The sequence below is a fragment of the Macrosteles quadrilineatus genome, unplaced genomic scaffold (genome assembly GCF_028750875.1).
Source record: "Macrosteles quadrilineatus isolate MER2022 unplaced genomic scaffold, UCM_ALF_1.0 Scaffold_1__1_contigs__length_201487025, whole genome shotgun sequence".
Taxonomy (NCBI): Eukaryota; Metazoa; Arthropoda; class Insecta; order Hemiptera; family Cicadellidae; genus Macrosteles; species Macrosteles quadrilineatus.
This window is the reverse complement of record NW_026542594.1, coordinates 171,316,958-171,337,081: the sequence shown is the minus strand read 5'-3', so window position 1 is coordinate 171,337,081 and position 20,124 is coordinate 171,316,958. Positions and strand designations below refer to the sequence as shown.

At 33.4% G+C, this 20,124-nt stretch overlaps 1 protein-coding gene across 1 annotated transcript; it reads right to left on the bottom strand.

Annotated features, from left to right (window-relative positions):
* Window positions 1–307: 307 nt before the first annotated feature.
* LOC128983196 (voltage-dependent calcium channel gamma-7 subunit-like) lies at window positions 308–11,667 on the bottom strand. Its single transcript, XM_054402390.1, has 5 exons — window positions 11,439–11,667; window positions 9,410–9,530; window positions 8,230–8,354; window positions 2,684–2,981; window positions 308–824 (listed from the first exon to the last, which is right to left on the bottom strand). The coding sequence occupies exons 1-5, from the start codon at window positions 11,653–11,655 to the stop codon at window positions 308–310; spliced, it is 1,278 nt and encodes a 425-aa protein (XP_054258365.1). The 5' UTR covers window positions 11,656–11,667.
* Between the last annotated feature and the right edge of the window lie 8,457 nt (window positions 11,668–20,124).

Sequence of the window (20,124 nt, the reverse complement as noted above, 5' to 3'; positions counted from 1 at the left end):
ATTTTTACAAGAGTTATTAGTTTGAAAAAAGTTCGTGAACCAAAATATATACAATCCTTATTAATGAATGTATTGCGTTTAATTTATGCATATCACTTGACATCCTCATAGAAAGTTAGGTATAAATTAACTTGGTCGACACAAAATACTGGAACATGTTGATGAGTAACACCCATTATATTTTAGTTAATTTTAAACCAAAACCAAGCAAATATTTTTGATAATGTAGACTGTGTTTCAGTATAAATGCCTCTCTTTATAATATAAAGTTATAAATCAGCAATGTAATTGAACCATGCCTTTTCTTCTACACAATTTCCTCATCCGAATGAATCACTATCGGCTGACATCCAGTTCCACCCGAGCAATACCCTTGACTCAGACTGGATGGTGACCCGCTCCTCTTGGTGTTCAAGGTGGAGAACCCAGAAGGAGTGGACATCTTTCTCGCTCTAGGCAACGACTGGAACTTCCTACTAGACGCTGAGCTCCCTGATGACGTCACTACACCTGCGGAAGACGCTGAAGAGCCTGAGGACGAAGAGGTTCCTTCGGAAACCCCTAGGACTCCTTGGTGCACGATGGTGCAGCTTCCGATGGTGGCGTACCTTGGGAAGTCCGTGGTGGGAAATTGGAAGGCTATGGGTTGGCCGGGGAACTGCGGCCTCTTGTGCATGAGGGTGATAGGAACAGTCGTCGGCTCCTGGAGGATGGTGTTTGTAGAGCAGATGTCTGGAGGAGTCTTGGAGGTGAGGAGGGGTCCGTCGCAGCCTTCCTCGCTGGTGTCTAAAGCTTCGCCTTTGTGCAGCATGTCTGGGTTCAATCTGGAAAGATTTTAAATATTTTAAAATAGCAGATTTTCTTTAAACCAGTACAACGAAACTACTCAAGCAAAAAAGTGAAAATATTTACTTTTACTCATATATAAATATTTATATTTACTTGTATCTCTAATGGATGATATTGGAGATACGAGGTACGAACCTACCATTAATACAGCAAGCTGGTTATTTATTAACCAACTCGTAAAATAATAACCGCACTATTACCAGCATTGTATGTAGCTTGTGGCTTTGGTATGGACCTCTAATGTATTGATATAACGACATAATTTTTGCTTATTAAAGGTGGACACTTGAAATCGAATACCTAAAAGAAGGGGAGAGTAATGTCTAGCTTTATAGAGTGCAGAAAATAATGTTTAATCCACTTTTTTGTTTTACTTGTGTCTGTGTTCATACGGGTTCTAGAGCCTCAACTACATTTGCAATCCCCAAAAAATACTCTTAAGCTGAAATCATCCTGAAGGAAAAAGTTACAGCATATCCAAATAAAATACTCATTGCTAGAAAAACATTTAACAATGTTTAACGGTCATCGTTAGCCTGAGAACAGACTTTATGGACAATGTCCATATTCATGTATGTACAATGTATGGACTGAGAACAGAACTAACTATATGGCTTTGATAAAGTAAAGTGTTCCATATAATGTTCATCAGCAAGTCTGATAGCTATGAACCCTGTACACTGGATCCATTGTAGAATCCATTCTTCAATGGAAATGAGTTATCAAAATGCAAACGTAAGCTGGTCCAATCCTCGTTGGTTTTGGTAACCGAGTCAATCTGTCACTGTCCGGGGTATTGCATATTTGAATTTGTTATTCTTACCTGGTTGTGTATTTATGTTGTATCGGGAACTTCAATGTTTGCGTGAATAATATTGACGTTATCCACATGTTTTTATTTGTGTTGTTGATTTTTCTGACTTTTGATTATCCTCTCTTTAGCTTATTGTTTTACACTTTTTCTCCTTATATTGTTTTCATCACTCTGTACGAAAATCATCAATTTTCAATTTAACAGGGTTTTGCCAGCCTAAATTTAATTTTTGCTGTCCCAAACAATGCATTGAATATTTCAAACAAACTTTTCCCTGTACCAAAAAAATAAATTTCCCGTTTATGGAAAACGGGAAAACGGGTTTAAGGAAAACGGGTGCCCCCAATGGGAGCACAAGTGTATGCATTTTTTATTACGAGAATATAGTACAAACATCTCCTCTAAACAAACTTCGAAACTATTCTATGAGAACTTTAAAGAGAATTAGTCAAGTACATAATAATACTCGATTATTATGTACAGAAACAAGAAGCGTTGTGTGCTTATTTGTATCGTGTTGAAAATTATCGTTTACTACTCGTCACGAAAGTTATATTACGGTGGTCAACTGTTAATGCGGCTTCGTTCTCCTCAAAAACCGCTGCCTTGCCCCGAAATAGGATACTTGGGGGCTAAAATTGCAATTTAGTATTTATCTGTCGGTTGCTTTCAATTGTAAGCCTACTTAATTCGGTTTTAAATTATTTGCCTTCTTACTACTGTATTGCCTTTTGTCCTAACATTTCCTTCGGTTTGCATTTCCAAAAATAATTAAAAAAAAAATACATAATTATACAATTGTTTATCATTTACCTTTCATTTCTCTTTTGTTCATACTTATTGCTACCTTTATTCCTGTTGAGTTTTTCGTTAGAAAATTCATCTGTAAGTAAATTATCTTCTGTTATATCTCCTATTTTCAATCATTTATAATTTATCTTGCCTTTTTAGATTAATTTTAAACGTTCGTTTAAGGTTCTCACTTCATATCCAACAGTACAATCATCACAATCTACTCACACAGAGCTAGACCTCTTGACGAGATACTCCTTGCACAGCTGTCGCTCCTGGAGACGTCTGTCAGCTCCTGGTACCATGGTACGGACCATGTCCTCCACAGTGGCGAAGCGCTTCAGGTATGACGTCATGGACAGCAGCGCCGCCCCCTCGGCCAGGACGAAGGCCGCCCCAGCTGTGACGAAGGACCAGCCGTACTGGTAGTGGAAGGGGGAGGTAGCGCCGGGACGTCGAGGCCGGTCTTGGTAGGCGTCGGACAACACGGAGACAAATACGACCAGACCACTGGCTAACGTCAGACCTGCAATGGTATATGAGTGAAATGTCTGCAGTATAAGTGGCAGAGGCAGAGTTGGAAAGTGTACAAACCCTAATGTTGTCAGAACTGTAATGGTTTAAGAGAGAGTTGATTTTCTTATGTCCCACCTACACATTCTAGGATGCTACTAAAATTCTGTACTATGTGTTGGAAAGTTGAAATAATCCCTGGGCCCTGTTTCATAAAAATACTAGTCTAGTAAATACTAGTCCCGTATTTACCTGTCCTACTAATTTGTGTTTCATAAACGTTTTTACCTACGACCGTTTTTTAAAGTAGCCATTTCAGTCCAGTTCTTAGAATTGAAAAGTTACACTTTACAGCTGTTTACTTTCATATCCGCATAGTTTCATTTCATATCCGCATAGTATTCTCATATCCACACAGGTAAAGGACCAATGAGGTTCAAGTATTGAGAGAAAAGAATTAAAATTGTAATGCTTCGAACGTCAACTAATCAGCTGATCAGCTGATCAGTTGACCAATTTAATTGTTGATCCGACTTGTTCATGTTGATACTCGCGTATTCTTAATTAAGTTGGTGGAAGTCCAAAAATAAATTAAATATTTGCCGAATTGTACCTGATACAATATTATTTATGGTAAGAATGCTGCTAGCAATGTAATATTTAACGAAGTTTAACAAACACGTAATTACAGGAAATCAGCTGATTATACAACAAGTCGTTGCAATACTTTCAGTGGCAATGACAATACACGAAAACATAACCTCTCTAAAAAGTTATCAGTAGTTATTGTTAGTAATTAAATCCAGATTGATAGTAATTAAAAAACGGTCGTAGGTAAAGTAGTGTACGCAACTCGCGTTAATAGTCTTTACGACACTCGTAGAAGTTTTTAAGGCACTCGCCAAGGCTCGTGCCTTAAATTTTCTACTCGTGTCGTAAAGACTCACTTAACGCAATCGTTGCGTAAACTACTATTATACCACTAGTAAATACTAGTGTATTTTACTAGTCACGTGACCAAAACTACTAGTCACGTGACCAACTTTACAAGGTAAACTTTCAAAACAAATTTCTAACCTCAATCACGGGTTTTCAAACCCTTTATAAAGGGTTTTAATTTTGTTTTCATTTGATACAAAAAGTAAATAGTTGTAGAAACGCAGTATTTTCTTTTAATAATAACTATATAGACACATAAGTAAAACAATCACACATTATTTATCAAACCGCTATTATTTATGTTCATCAATGAGCCCGCCAACGCGCCAGCGCGGCGAGGCGTCGCGTCGCTGCAACCAACACGGTGATTGTAGTAGCCGGTTGTAGGCCTAGTTGCGGCGCTCAGCAGTTGGGTGGAAATTGATCTGTTGCTGCCGCATTCGCTGTGATTTGTATAGTTTTTGTTTTAGTCTGATATATAAAAATAAGCTTGCTATGAGTAAAGAAAAGAAATCTCAAATTTTGAATGTAGTTAAATCGTCTAAGGACATTTTGTTTATTGGAACGGTTTCAAGTACCCTTACCTATGTTTTCAAATATTCGAGTGCATAAGGATATTTGGGTTAGAAAGCATTTGGTGATTTCTAATTTTGAGTCTACAAACCATGAATAATAAGCCTAAACGTTTATTGATGTAACAAATAATTGCAACGCCGTTACAAGCAATGGAGAAGTAGGTTTTCAGCTATAGTAAAACATGGCATAATCGCTACGGCAGGGCGTAGCTCAGAGGTAGAGTTGTCGCTAGTCAAGTGGTTGGTCCCTGGTTCAAATCCGTGCCACTCATTATACTTTTTATTCCATTAATTAAACTCTTACATATTTTTACATTAAAAAAACATGATCAACATCTAATTTTGTTATTACTTTGAATAACAAATTCAGAATACCAAAATGGATTAAAAGTAATGTTTTTATGATAAGCAGTTCAGTTCAACGCCCAAACATCAAATATAGGCCTCCAAAATTGTAAGTACATCACAGGGTTTTAGCTATTTAGGGAAGCAAATAATAAGCACCTCAAAAAATACAATGCAACTCCTCTTTAAAAGTGTCTTACTATTATTTCCTATTCAAATGTCTTTAAATAAAACCAAGAGCATTGGGTGTAAAATAATCAGATTAATGTTGCAATGTTGGATACATTTGTTACATCTTTGTATGCAATACGGTATGCGGTTTTAATTTGGTTTCTCTCAAAGCTTAAACATATTTTCTGTGTGATAGCTAATAGTTTATATAACCATGAAATTGAACTCAAGTAAAATTAGACTAAAATTTCACAGAAATTGATAACTTATAATTATAATTAATTCTAATAGGGTGATTGTACATACATTATAAAATTTTATTTATCTCATTTTGTACTACGCCACATTTATTGATTGTAATTTATATCAAATAATTATCATTTTAGCACTCACAGATCTATTTTTATCTTAAATTGCAAACGTGAGCCAATTTGCACTTGCAAAAAGAACTTAATAATTCATTTTTTTAATGATGTGAGTAATGAAATAACTCTCTTTCCAAAAAATACTAGTCTACTTCAAATAATACGGGTGTAGAGAGGTTGTTAGAAAATGGCAAGTATTTACCAGTGTAATTTACAAGAGTAAAACTTTATGAAACACATTGCTGTCTACACTATTAAAAACCACTAGTAAATACTAGTCCCTACACTTGTAACTAGTATTTTACACTAGTAGGTTTTTGAAACGTAGACTTGTAAAATACACTAGTATTACTAGTCTATGGACTAGTAAATACTAGACTAGTAGTTTTATGAAACAGGGCCCAGATGTAGTAAAACCTGCAATGATATGTACAAAAGGGGTCACTCATAAGATGTCTGGTGAAGAAATGTCGTTTGATATTGTAAAATATATGCTAAAGGTGGGATTGCGATAATTGAATCATAATAGCATGCGGGCTAGGTTACTAAGGATACTAAGGACTAAGGATACTATGATATTAAGGATACTAGCACCCTAGGCATGATGGCAACTTAACCAAGAAAATTTTCATTTCTCTTTCGTAAAAGTGTGCATACAGGTCAAACGGAATAAAAGGTCATGCTATTTTATAAAGAGCATCTTCATTTGTAATTGACAGGATTTTGTCCTGGGATGCCAGGACACAGGTCCCCATTGATGTATTAATAAAAGAAGTATCTTAAGAAAGTTATTTAATTTGCTCTAGTTTCATGTATAGTGAGACTGTGACAACCATTGCTTTATCAAGATTTATCAATAATTTCTGCATACTAATGTTTAATTGATTTCAGAGTTTAAAATATTAGTTTTGGAAAATAAATTTTATGATTGAGATAAAAGAGAGTAAAATGATCAAGAGTAATGAGATATATTTTAAGGACTGGAGAGTAATGTTGAGAAATGGTATTGAAGAATATGAGAGAGAGAAATAATGAACACACTTATTAATGGGCACAGGAGAAAGCCACTATTATATTGGCATTGTAAAGTAAAAAATTTTAAAAACATACTTTAAAATAGAGAATAGTTTAATATGGATGCAAACACGTGTTACAGAGCAAAGTAAATTAAAACAGTAAGTAAAACATTGGAAGTGTTCAGCAAAGAGCATTTAAATACATGTTGAAGTTTACTAAACAATGATAACTGATCCTAATGTACTGAATTATCAGTCTATAAAAAAAGTAGAGACAACATTGTATGGCAGAATGTTTGACCGAAATGTTTATTTTGCTAACCAATATTGTTTGCCAACCCGTACAAATGTTGAAGTCAGCGACCACAATTATATCGATGTTGTCGCTTAGTTAAATACCCTAATTACATTTTCATATTTCAATTCATCTCTGATGATTTTAACAAGTTTATAGAACGAATGTAATGCAAATACGAGTTTATGTGTATTAAAATATTTCCCGCATAACTTGAAATTAATCACCATCATTTTATTGGTGATGGCTTTTCAAATTATTTAACTTTTTATTAATTAGGAATTGGTGTAGATACCTGCCTCGTTGTAATCCTTGTTCGGTTTTAAGAGTTGAGGTTTGAGCGGATGCTGTTTTTTGTGTGTTTTTTTTTATATGTTCTTTGAATCTTTTCTTGAAAGAACAAGCTGTCTGGCCTATACTGTAATGTATTCAGGGCAGCAGTCGCAAATAATCTTATAAACTCCAAATCTTGTCGAAAATTTGAGTTGACGTTTGGGCCCCCTTTCGTGTTTTGTCGCTCGGTCGTGACGAATCATTCCTCATACTGCAGTTATCATTTTTATTGGTTTTAGCGAGTATCCCTTATTGGGCATAAGTTATTACCATAGTACTATACCATAGTACATACATACATTACATACATTACATAGTACATGATGCTATTTAAATAGGGAATAAATAAATATGATATTTTAAGGAAATATTTTAGAGTAAATCCAATCAGGAAAATGGAAATTCGCTTAGTCTGCAGATTTGCTGTAGGGGGGGGGGGTATTTTATCGTTTTACAAGTACCGTTTTACGATGCCATTGTCCGTATTCATGTTCGTGTGTTTATTTACTTTGTGTGAATCGCCGACCCTCTTATGAAGTGGTAGTCCTTATGACATCTTTACACTTGAAGATGACTTCGTAGAAAGTCAAAACCAAATATGACACTATGAAAATTCTGGATTAAAACAAACCTGGTATTTATACTAATTTCATAAATAAGACCTAATTTGGAGGCTAATATCTAAAATACTTTTTATATTTATAAATCTGACAGGTGTTAAATTTAGTTTTTACTTTGTAACTAGCTAACATGTACATCAAAACAAATCTTAAAATGGGTTCTTGAACCCGTAAAATTCCAAACAGAAAGAAGAATTGCATTTCCTTCCCTTTCACCTATCACCTTTTAAGTCAGGAGTTAGTCACGTGGCTATTTCAGTCCCACTACAATTTATGGTAAAGTTTATAAAAAATCAGAAAAATCTAAATAATCTGTGTAAGGAATCACTCCAAGAAGAACTGTGCCGGGAATAATGCAGTCACTCATGCAACCCCCACCCCTTTACAAAAAGAATTAACCCGGAAGGCTCTTTTCAACAATATTCTGTACCACTGCTCTGAATTGATGAGCATGGCCAGGAACTGTTATGAAATAATAATGGCTAATTCTTCAAGAAAGCAATGGTTAGAGCAAAGTAAGCTTACAGTCCTAAGCTTTGAGGTTATGTATATTTGCTTTACGTCATCCTTGGTGTGACACGTGGTCTCCATGCTTCTTTTACCTGCCAAAGTGAAGAGCCCGCAAGCCACGAGAGTCTTGTGGTCAGTGTTGCAATGACCCATCAGTGCAAACATTGCAGCCAACAGTGTGAGGATCAGCGACACCGCAGCAAATGGCATTGAGAATCTGTCAAACAAAATACGTAAGTTAATCAGCCAATGCCTCCATAATATGTGATCTATTCAAAACTAATTTCAAATTTAAGATATCTGACTAAACAACCTGTTAACCGGACATCAGATCAGCAGGAAGTGGGCAGTGATTTGTGTTCACAGTAACTAACCCAAAGTGCCTATTTTTACTATTTTTACGTAATAATAATTATTGGCTTATATAGTAAGCATAAGATGTTCCCAATTCAACGAGTCTTTAAAGAAGTCGGTTTATCCTAATACCCCGTTATTCGGACTGACCTCGGTTCCGAGGAGTCCAGATAAAGTGAGTCTACTTTGTCTTATTTGTTTTTGCAGTATCTCATGTTTTTATTCACAACATGTGTGTCATACACAACAGTATAACTTAAATTACAGCATACTTTCTAGATTATTCATTGTGGCAGATTGCGTGTAATAAATATACAGGGTGTTTGGTACTCACTCAGTGTGAAAAAAAATTTTTGGTGTAAGTACAAAGTAAATGCAGTATGATGATGCATATAAAATGTCCCAAGTCTAAAAATTAGCTTCCCAAAGAATTATTTTATGTTTTTAAAAAATGACTATGTTTTTAAACTTAATACAGCTATTTCTCAATTACCTGTAAATGGATTTGAGTAGACATCATACTGCATTTACTTTGTACTTACACCAAAAAATTTTTTTCACACTGAGTACCAAACACCCTGTATAAAGGCTACTTACAGTTTTCGAAATCCTGAGTTAATTGAGCAAACTACGGCCGTTTCGGAGATAACTCCATAGTGTAAATAGTTCAGTTTAGTGTATGATGACTACGCACCCGACGATGGAGTTATCTCCGAAACGGTCATAGTGCTCAATTAACTCAGGATTGCGAAGACTGCAAGTAGCCTTTATATATGTATACTTTCTTGTTAGCTATACCCAGTGATAGAAATAACACATGTAAAATGCCTTGACTTATTAATTCCACTGAATTTGTGGATTTGCCTGAGGTGCTATTGAGGTTCTAGTGTGCGAGTTAGTTCACTTATACTACCGTACCTCATCCGAGAGACGAAGGTAGGGGTAAACTCCAGCGGTGTCCAGACGACGCCGAGGTCTGAACTGTAGAGTTCGTCCCAGGGGGAGTACTTGATCAGCTGACAAGCTGGCGAAGGCACGTCTACCAACATGACAACAATAAAAACAACAATAGTCAGATATACGACTTGATGTATATAAAAATATAAATTTAATTGTATTGTTTTCACCATTGCTTTAAACAATTATTTTACTGTTAGGTACCGTATTCAAAGATTAAATAAAGATGACCCTATTTTATTTTTTAAGTACTTTGAAACAGTCATATACTTTATTGAAACATTAAATAGTCTTTGTTGATTAGTTTGTATGTTACAGTTTTCACGTGCAATGGATTTTTTTATTTTAAAATTGTTAAATGCGTAAAATGTTAGTTATTTTAAATAAATTGGTCGAACGAATATTGCTTAATGCCTTTATTTGTTTCATAAAGATAACATTCTGAATTGTTAATTTAATGTTAAATCAATATTTGCTACTATCATTGTACAAAATAATATTTTTTTTTTTACGATCAAAGTTTAGAATACAATATGGACCCAACTTTTCTAAGTATGAAAGAAAACCCACATTTGGCATAGACTTCTTAACGACACTAAAACATCCATTTGAAAGCCGTAAGAGTCCACATTTCTATATTTCAAAAGTATGAACCTCTTTCAGACACTAATGGTCTACTCGGAATGGTCGTAAAAAGGGTAGTTTTGTGTTAAAGCTAAAGTCCTAAAACATATTGTGTTCAGACGTATAGAGTGCGTTTGTACAGCTTAGCATTACTCCTTTTGCTCGTTTTTTGTAAAGGATTTTATGTTCGTATTAAAAGTCTTTGAACAGGAAACCCGTTATATAAACTTAAATCGTAGCAACTGATATGATTGGTTTTTCACTACCATTATATTCACTTTACACAAATAGTTTGTAGCCTACTTTTTATTTATTTATTTATTTTTTTTTTTTTTTTTGCTAGCCTCAAAAAATGTTTTATTCATGACTTCAAAAACTTTAAATAATGACATTGGTATAGATGGACACAAAAAACAGTTACCTAAAGCACATATCAGATACTTGGATTGAAATATTTATATTTTATAAAAATTTTGAGCAAAAAATATTGAAAAGAAGACATTTTAAGACTTTTTCAATTTTATCTAACAATTTCCTTCTTTCGAACATTTAATTAAACATTCGATACTGAGAATAAAACTACGTCAGTTTTAAACTGATGAAATATATTTTAGTACAACATATACTCAATTATGTAGCTTGTGAAACTGTTCCTGGCTATATTGGAAAGTTTGGTTAGAGCGTAACCAGTATTATGAAAGTTTATATTAACGTAAGCTTTGTTACAGATATTGGATATCTAACTATGTTATGAGACTCGAATATTATTGCTTGAGTGCCTCTCATTATTTGCTCGTTATACTGCATATAAAACGTAGGTGAAGGTACTTTAAACATAACTTACAAATACATAAATTTGATAAAAATCCAGCTTTCTAGATTATAAAATTTAACGCTTTTAAAATCAATTGTTTTCATGCAATACAAAATTATTCTCCAATATCCAAGAATGTGTAAGGCACTTTTAAAAACTATAGTCTTGTGTTAATTGTATGGCAACATGGAATGCGGGGTTAGAATTTTGAGGATTTCACCTGCAATCTGTATTTCAAGGCAATGATAATTTTTCAATAAAATAGTCCTAAAACTTATATTCTTTAAGTTTAATTCTGAACACATTTGGTAAACTTGTCCATTATTAGAATCTCGATACAGCTGCCCTTTCTCACTGGGCTTTTAAACAATGGTCTAACTTAAAAAAGTAGTTTATTTTAGTCAGTAGGATACATAGATAATCTTACGTCATCCCACATTCATGTAAGGATGAAAACACGTTTCATGCATTGCATACAATCAATTTTTATCAAATGTATGAAGTCGGTGATCAAGTAATATTAATCCTGCATATATGGTGAAAATCACTTACGTCCAGTAATGTTGACGCGGCTGACAGAAGGGCAGGCTCGCCAAAATCCTATGCGGAAAGTGATTGTAGTAGAGGCGTGGGTAACAGGGACAATAACCGGTTCTTGAGTGTAGACCCACACGTTACTGACGAATGCTGTGACCAGAGTGACTAGAGAGAGCAGACCTAGAGTGATGCCTAGACGAGACAAGGAGCCACTACTGCTACTACAGCACATCCTCGCAATATACACTGGTCTGAAAACACAAAACAAATTAAGACAATGCTGTGACCAGAGTGACTAGAGAAAGCAGTCCTAGAGTGATGCCTAGACGAGACAGGGAGCCACTACTGCTACTACAGCACATCCTCGCAATATACACCGGTCTGAAAACACAAAACAAAATAAGAAAATTTTGTGACTAGAGTGACGAGAGAGAGCAGTCCTAGAGTGATGCCTAGACGAGACAAGGAGCCACTACTGCTACTACAGCACATACTCGCAATATACACCGGTCTGAAAACACAAAACAAAGTAAGACAATGCTGTGACTAGAGTGACGAGAGAGAGCAGTCCTAGAGTGATGCCTAGACGAGACAAGGAGCCACTACTGCTACTACAGCACATACTCGCAATATACACCGGTCTGAAAACACAAAACAAAGTAAGACAATGCTGTGACTAGAGTGACTAGAGAGAGCAGTCCTAGAGTGATGCCTAGACGAGACAAGGAGCCACTACTGCTACTACAGCACATACTCGCAATATACACCGGTCTGAAAACACAAAACAAAGTAAGACAATGCTGTGACTAGAGTGACTAGAGAGAGCAGTCCTAGAGTGATGCCTAGACGAGACAAGGAGCCACTGCTGCTACTACAGCACATACTCGCAATATACACCGGTCTGAAAACACAAAACAAAGTAAGACAATGCTGTGACTAGAGTGACGAGAGAGAGCAGTCCTAGAGTGATGCCTAGACGAGACAAGGAGCCACTACTGCTACTACAGCACATCCTCGCAATATACACCGGTCTGAAAACACAAAACAAAGTAAGACAATGCTGTGACCAGAGTGACTAGAGAGAGCAGGCCTAGAGTGATGCCTAGACGAGACAGGGAGCCACTGCTGCTACTACAGCACATCCTCGCTATATACACTGGTCTGAAAACACAACACAATGAAATATTATAAGAAGGTGATTCTACTACAAAAACAAGAGCATAATCTTAGACTTTAGGATTTAGAGGTTTCGTTAAACTAGCAAAAATACAGACGGACTACGTTGCGAGTTGAAGCAACCCATTTAAGAAGCGGGAATTGCTCCAAGGGCAGTTCGTCAAGGTAACTATCTCCCCTAGAAGTCTACTTTGCCCATTGAAGAATAACTTTTAGTCCAATTATAACAATTAAACTTGGTAAAGCATGTATATGGCGTTTTTGTGCTAGCCAATTTACAAGTGAATGTTTAATCGTTTTGGAAAATGGAAGTTGATAAGTTGGCAACTATGTTTCCCATTATATGCACTATTGTATTTCCAGTTGATCTTTCTGAGAAGTTTCAAAGTGTTCATAGTTATTTTTTGTAAAATTGTTCATCGCTCATAAATATTTTACTGATATCATTAAGTTTTAGTCAAGCTAAATAATATTGGCACTTAGCAAATTTAATATGTATGTGATCATTTTGCTAAGGATACAAAACAAAACAAAATTTAAAACACTATTTTAATTAACACCCATGTAAACCAACACGCAGAATCAAAATTTATGAATAAACCGTCTCAGGGTAACACAGATTATACTCAACAACTCAGTACTTTTATTTATTGCACAACTTACAAAATAAATAAAATTCATAAAATCTGCCTATTGAAACTCACAAAACTGTTCACCGTTTGACCTCGATTATTATTTAAGCATGTTACTTTAAACATATTAGTTTTTAAATGTCTGTATATGTTATTTAATGAATATGCCATACAATAGCTATTTTGTAAAGGGAAACTCACTAAAAAACTCAATATTCTCCTGAAAACTCATTTCAATTACCGTGTCATAAATCTAATTATATTCAAATACTTCAACCTAATTGGTTAGTCCCAACAATATATCAAGTCTCTCCAGTGAATTGACTCATCTAGCTTAATTTAGTGCGATCTTAATTAAAAGCTGCGCCTGTATTGCTTATTACGCGTAACATTTTTGTTCATGACGTTTAAAATCCAATAGCAAGATAATTTATCACCTGTTTTCCAATTAAAATCAAAGTTTATGCGTGTTTACTGTCTTGAATATTTTACACTATGTTAAAACCACTAAAAATTGGTATTCATGTGTCATATATTTGAGGTCCATCATTAGATTTCTCTGTTGCAGTTCATGCGAAAATGGGTTACCAAAAAAAATATTTTTTTCTAGTTTCCACAACTTTTTATAAAAAGGTGTTCTTCAATTTACTAAAACGCGTTATTATTTAGAGGGAATATTTTTCATTCGAATTGATTTTTCTCATTTTTACCAAGTAAAATTATCAAAGAAACATCGATGTTCCAGTGCAGTAACATAATAATAAAAATTGGTTTTGGGATATCGGTTGTGAATATTTTTATAGCATAATAATATAAGCTAATAATATAAGCTCTATTTGACAGTAACTATGTACAACTACACAAATTTCTGCATGCATTTAAGCACGTGATTTCAAGCCATGAAATGGATAAGGATAGCGTTTTTTATATGCTTTTGCTTTGCAGGTAGTGATGTAAAAATGTGATTTTCATTTATATTATCCCATGCAAATTTTATATACCTCTTACAGATAGATGTTGGCTGATAATTTGTGGCAACTCTTTTTACAAATTAAACCCTTTTATCAAGGTAAACGATCCACTTTAACGATTTGGTCATAATGTGAAAATTAATACGAAGTTTTAGATTTATAACACGCATAATAAAAAAACCTCTTATGTACTAAGGACAGTATTCCCTAAATTTTCAGCTATTACATAAATGCAATATCAATAGTTTCTTTCGATATGCAGTATTGTGCTTGGCATTATTTTTTCTGACATCATCCATATCCAACAGGTCTGTAAGAGTTCCTTCAAGAATCTGTAACATTTTTATTGTGAAATTATTTTCTCCGATACGTTAAAAAGGCTGCTGTGGTTCCAATCTATAAGGTTAACTCAGCATGTGTTCAAATTTTCAGCCAATCTCTTCAGTTTCCACCATAAGGGTGTTGAAAAAATGTGAAGAGAAAAATGAAAAATAATGTGAATTTTTTTATTAATTAAAATTAATTTAGAGTTGGGGTTAGCACGAAGGTGGCTCTTTTAGATTTGTTGATAGGTTCAATGGTGGTATTGATAATAGAAAATGTATCAGCTGGATTTGTTTGGACATTCATAAAGCTTTTGATTCGCTGAACGAATTCTATTAGACTATTCTAGCATTCAACAACGATGTGTAGTTATTTACATCGTTGGCATTCAATTGGACAAATTAAATGACTGTGGTGTATGTGGGATAGTCCATTCATGGTTTGCCAGTTACATAAGTAATATTGAGAAATGCATTGTAAACAATAGTATTTTTTGTAAAATTGGAACTATAAAACTTGGGGTTCCACAGGGTTTTGTGATGGGAACAACCCTTTTTACGTATATGTAAATGACTTGGAAAGTAGTACACTGAATGGTCGATATTGCTCTTTTTTCGGACAATAGAGCAATAAGCTATGTAAGTGATAGTTGGTGGATTCCAGAAGGAAAACTATAGCTGATCTCGGCCTTAGAAATCCGTTCAATTTTCGTGTTTCAAAACATAATCTGTCATATTTCACAACAAACTTATAAATACACAAAGCTCGAACTGTTTAATAAATGAACTCAAAATAAAAAGAAATAATTAAGAAGTTTCATGAATGTGTATAAGAACGGCTTTCAAACAAAAGCAAGGAAAAGTGGAGGTGCTACTTAATACTGCCTAGAGGGCTGAATTTTAATTTTCTTCTGCAATTTGTACTGAAGATAAATTGTTTATGATTGTACTGTATTTTGTAATATGGGAATATTTTTATTTATTTATTTATGTTTGTGCCTACTACCGCAAAAGAATTATTTATTTTATTTAGACATAAAATTATGATCTCGAATCAGGCATAGCCTTTCGGCCCCTATTTTCCTCTGTAGAGCATTACAATAGCAGTTTTTGTACAGTGTGTAGTGGTTTTATATAAGTTTGTATTTTATATTTTATATGTATAAACGTTATGAAATTTGAGGAAATATATCATGTATCATATATCATTATTAATCATAAAAACGCCTTATTCTTGTTTGGTAGCCTAATGTGACTCAGCTTTTCCTTGGAAAAATAGGCAACGATTTATCAACAAAAAAACCATCAAATACTGAGAAAAATACATAATTGGTAATGAAATTGATTCGGATCCCTGCATTTTATTTTATTATATTTCAAAGTATCAAAAACAGTATCGTGATAAATAGAAACTCTATTAAAAATGGATGAAGAAAAAATAATTCCGCAGAACTTTTAAAGGTAAATATTTTCATTACTTTGAGATTGATAACCAAGGTAGTGGTCTCTAACGAAGTTTTAATTAAAACTTCATGACCAGCAAGACTTCGAAACACTAATATTTTCTATTGAAAGGTTTTATACCTCTTTTAACTATTCGGGTAGTAAGGTTTATCTCCTATACTTTTATCAGGGGGTTATATTGTGCAACACTAAATTGATTATGCAATCAAATATAAAAAATATACGTATTTATAATATTATTGTTTCGTTTATCACCGAAAAATCTCAAGCAGTGTTTTTTCGAGTGTACTTTATATCTCGTAATTTAATTTAGATGTAGGTTTTCAAAAATATTTTACTAGATTCGTCAATAGGAAAAAATACGTCTCATCGTTTAATTTATTAAATTAGTTACTCGTTTATTTCTATTGTTTTAGGACAGAAGAGATATTATATGAACAACTACGAATCAATTTAAATTTAAATCCTGTTGCTGTTCAAGCATGAGCAAAAGAGTACATCGTGGTTTTAATGAGAAGTTTGAGTTTTAATAAATGGGTTATATATAAATTTATTTTTGCCTTTGCTGGCATAATGGCTGGTTGTTTCCAATACGGCATTATGATGTAAAAACTATAATATTTCAATGTTTAATATCAGTATTGTTGAGATTATTTGTTTTACATGACAGCAGCTAAATAATTTAAAATAACTGTTATATTGCTTCTATAATTGTTTTAGAATACTAAATAATCATTCTTCTAGACGTTTTATCTTTCATGTCACTATAACATATTTTAATAATTAGCCTATGCATAACACAGTAAATTACATTGAAAATTTTACAGAGACCTAACTGGTATCATGACCATTTAAATTGTAAATAAATTCAATTATTATGTTATAAAACAAATAAACTCCTTCTGTTTTAATTAAGTCACAAAGTATTTCAAACAAGTTCAATAACATATTTTACCTAAATGTCATTAATAGTATTATATACTGGCTCGATTTAATTTATCTCTAAATTATTCCAGTAATCTTGAATCTCGGGAAATGTATGAAGATACTTACACTATATAGTTAAAAAAAAAATTAAATTGGGTTAATTTAAAAGATTCGTTGGCTAACCAAATAGTTATTTTTTAATTAAAATTAAATGTAGTGGCGAGTAGTTTGAGGTAGCATGAACTCTCCCCATTATTGAACACTACACTTTGAAAACTCCCCATGCATGACTAATGAATAGCTAGAAAACCTGCTTTGGGTACCAGATAGTTTTGATATTCTCTTGTACTATATATCTCGTCTCTACTGTAGTATACATACAGTAAACTCTGCCTATGCTTAATACACGTTTCTATCAGTATTTCAAATTAAAACCTCTTTTATATTAATTACCTCCCTACAAAGGTTTTAAACTAAAGCTGACGAATCCACAATAATCAAAACCATTAATTACATCTGACAATATTTTTTATAATGTTCCGAATCATCAGTAAAAGGCGTATTGCATTAGAGAATTTAATAATGTTTATATTTAAGTTTTTTTTTTTTTATTTTGTGTGTGTACTCCTCCTGGAGAGAAGAGGAATTTGAAGTTATTTTTTAAAGCATATCATTTATTATGATTTGTCTACGTACACAAACGTTATTAAAGAATTCCGGTGACGTGTATGAATTTAAACAAAAATTATGGGACCTATAAATAACATTTCATCAATAAATCTATTCTACAACCATGAAACTTTTGGGCGAGAAGACGTAATCCTGAATTTTTCTTATACATTGCGTATTTTTTTATATAAGTCAAATTAAAGAGTGTTTTAGGATGTGCACATTTAACCTTTGTTTGATAAGCTAAGAAATACGTAACTAGAGGTTAAGATGTGTGAATAGTATACAGTAGTTTTTCAATACCCTTCATCGAAAAAATGTCATGTTTCATAACATATTTTTTGGTACTATTTTCATTTTTTATCTAATTAGATTATTAACTAGATTACTTTCCTCAATAAATGTCTTAATCAAAAGAGATTATGGTGTTTTTTGTAACAGAGATTATGGTTGTCAGTAACAACTACTATAAAAGGGTTTGTCTGCTGTATATTAAATAAAATAAAGCTTGATCTTCCTACTTTGCTTTGCATTTCAATTGTGTGTTTGTTTTAATAAATATATGCCATTTTTATGAAAGCAGATTTTTATTTAAAAAATTCTGATTCCATACTTTACCATCCACGCTCACCTAAATCCGAATGAAATTAAAAGAGGGAATGTTTCTAAAGCAATAAACTACGGAGTACTGGTGACATTTATAATTTGACGTAAACGGGCGTCGCGATTTCATCGCTTGATCAAAACACATCGATTACGGTTGAGCTGTCGATTTTAATTACTTAATAGGACATTAATTTGATTAATGACGTGACCAGTGAAGCGTCACGACTGGTGTGACATCATCCCTCCCACTCCCACACTTCCACAAACTCCTCTTCCCCCTCCTCTTCACCATCATCTTCCTTAGCCTCTTCCCCCCCCCCACTCTCCTCTTTCTTTAAGTCTCTCATTACCACGACTCAAGAACAGCTCTTAGCATGAAAAGAACAACTCATTAACAAATACAGAACTTTAGAGAGGTCCTTAAAGTTTCCACTTGTAACGGTGCTCTCGAGTGAACATTTAGTTTGACAACTATAAGTGGTGTTAGTTATTTTTAACTCGTGATTTGTGGATATGGAAAATAAAGAATTAGTTCATCTTTAGATGTATTAGGAATTTGAACTGGAGGAAAACAATAATCCGCTATGAAAAAATTCTGCAGATTGTCGATGCTTCTTAAGCGTCAATGTAGAATTCGTGCCTTATTTGTAGAGTTTTCTTGTTTATAAATGATGGTTTATTTTCCCTGTGTTGAACCAAGATTGTATTACTGTATATTGGGTCGAGGGGACTTATATGCAAACTGCACATTTCAATAGGGTTTAAAGTTTGTTTAAAAGGCAAACCAAAAAAACAAAACCCTTTTCTCTTTCAAAAAGTATGTTCGTTTCAAATAGTAACTTGTTCAAAATTAATTTTCATACAAAAATAATATTTTATTAGTAGAAAATCCATTGCGTGTTAACTGTGAATAATTTTACATTATAATACAATCAAGAATTGTTTGGTAGGCAGTGAGCGGAATCTCACAGAGAATGCGTAATTTCAAAACTCTCTTTGACCACATTCCATCAGAAAAATTTAATTACTTTATCGGCTGGTAATAAAAAGAACGTAAAACCGTAAGCTATGTGAGGCGTAGCCTGTACCAAGTACAGTTAATTAACGATACCTTAGAGGCAATAAAGTCTTCCATCTAATGAATTAACCTGTAAAGTTATTTAATAAAAAAAATTACATAGAAATACACACATAAGTACGTAATAGTAATAATAACTAGGGATCATCCAGTGGTCGAAAACTTGACCAAAGAATATTTACGAGGTAGAAACTACTCTAATTTCGCCCCATAAATAAAACACGTTATTGGAATTTCTTCCATTTGTTTTGGTTGTCTGTTTATATATTTAGGTGTTATTTCATCGCCAGCATAGCAACCCATAAGGCAACCCATAAGTTGATTTTTATTTTAAATAATGTTTTGTGCTTGTTTAGCCTACTTTAATTTATAAAGGGAATCTGCACATTTACCGGAAAATATCTGTTCTACAGTTGCAATACACGCGAGCTGAGAAAAAACTTTAAAAAAAAAATACTTATTTATATATAGGATAGTAATAATAATCATTAATTATACGTACAAACGTACAATTTTATTAAATTACATATCTAGTGTTTTTAACCAAACCTTGAAACGTAAATTAAACGTTCTAGTTGTGTTTTATTTCATTTAAGTATTGTTTATTTCAAAGTACTATTATAAAACTAATCCAAAATGTAACATCAATCAATTATAAGGCCTATAGGTAAAATGGCAAATAAATATTACAACGGCCCACTTATTGGCAAATAGATAGACACCTAGGCTCATCAAAGAACATTTCAAATTTCCCAGTTGTTGAATACATAGTGTCAGAGTGTGCATCAATTGCTATTCACATGTAAGCTGTACAATTTACTAGGAGATTGAAATTGTTGTAATGGTACTTAATAG

Excerpts from the sequence above, each read along its gene's own strand:
- LOC128983196 (XM_054402390.1), bottom strand. The coding sequence starts at position 11,655 with ATGTGCTGTAGTAGCAGTAGTGGCTCCTTGTCTCGTCTAGGCATCACT. Across the intron at positions 9,531-11,438 it reads CCGCGTCAACATTACTGGAC|ACGTGCCTTCGCCAGCTTGT; the intron begins GTAAGTGATTTT and ends TCATGTTGGTAG. Across the intron at positions 8,355-9,409 it reads ACCTTCGTCTCTCGGATGAG|ATTCTCAATGCCATTTGCTG; the intron begins GTACGGTAGTAT and ends TTTGTTTGACAG.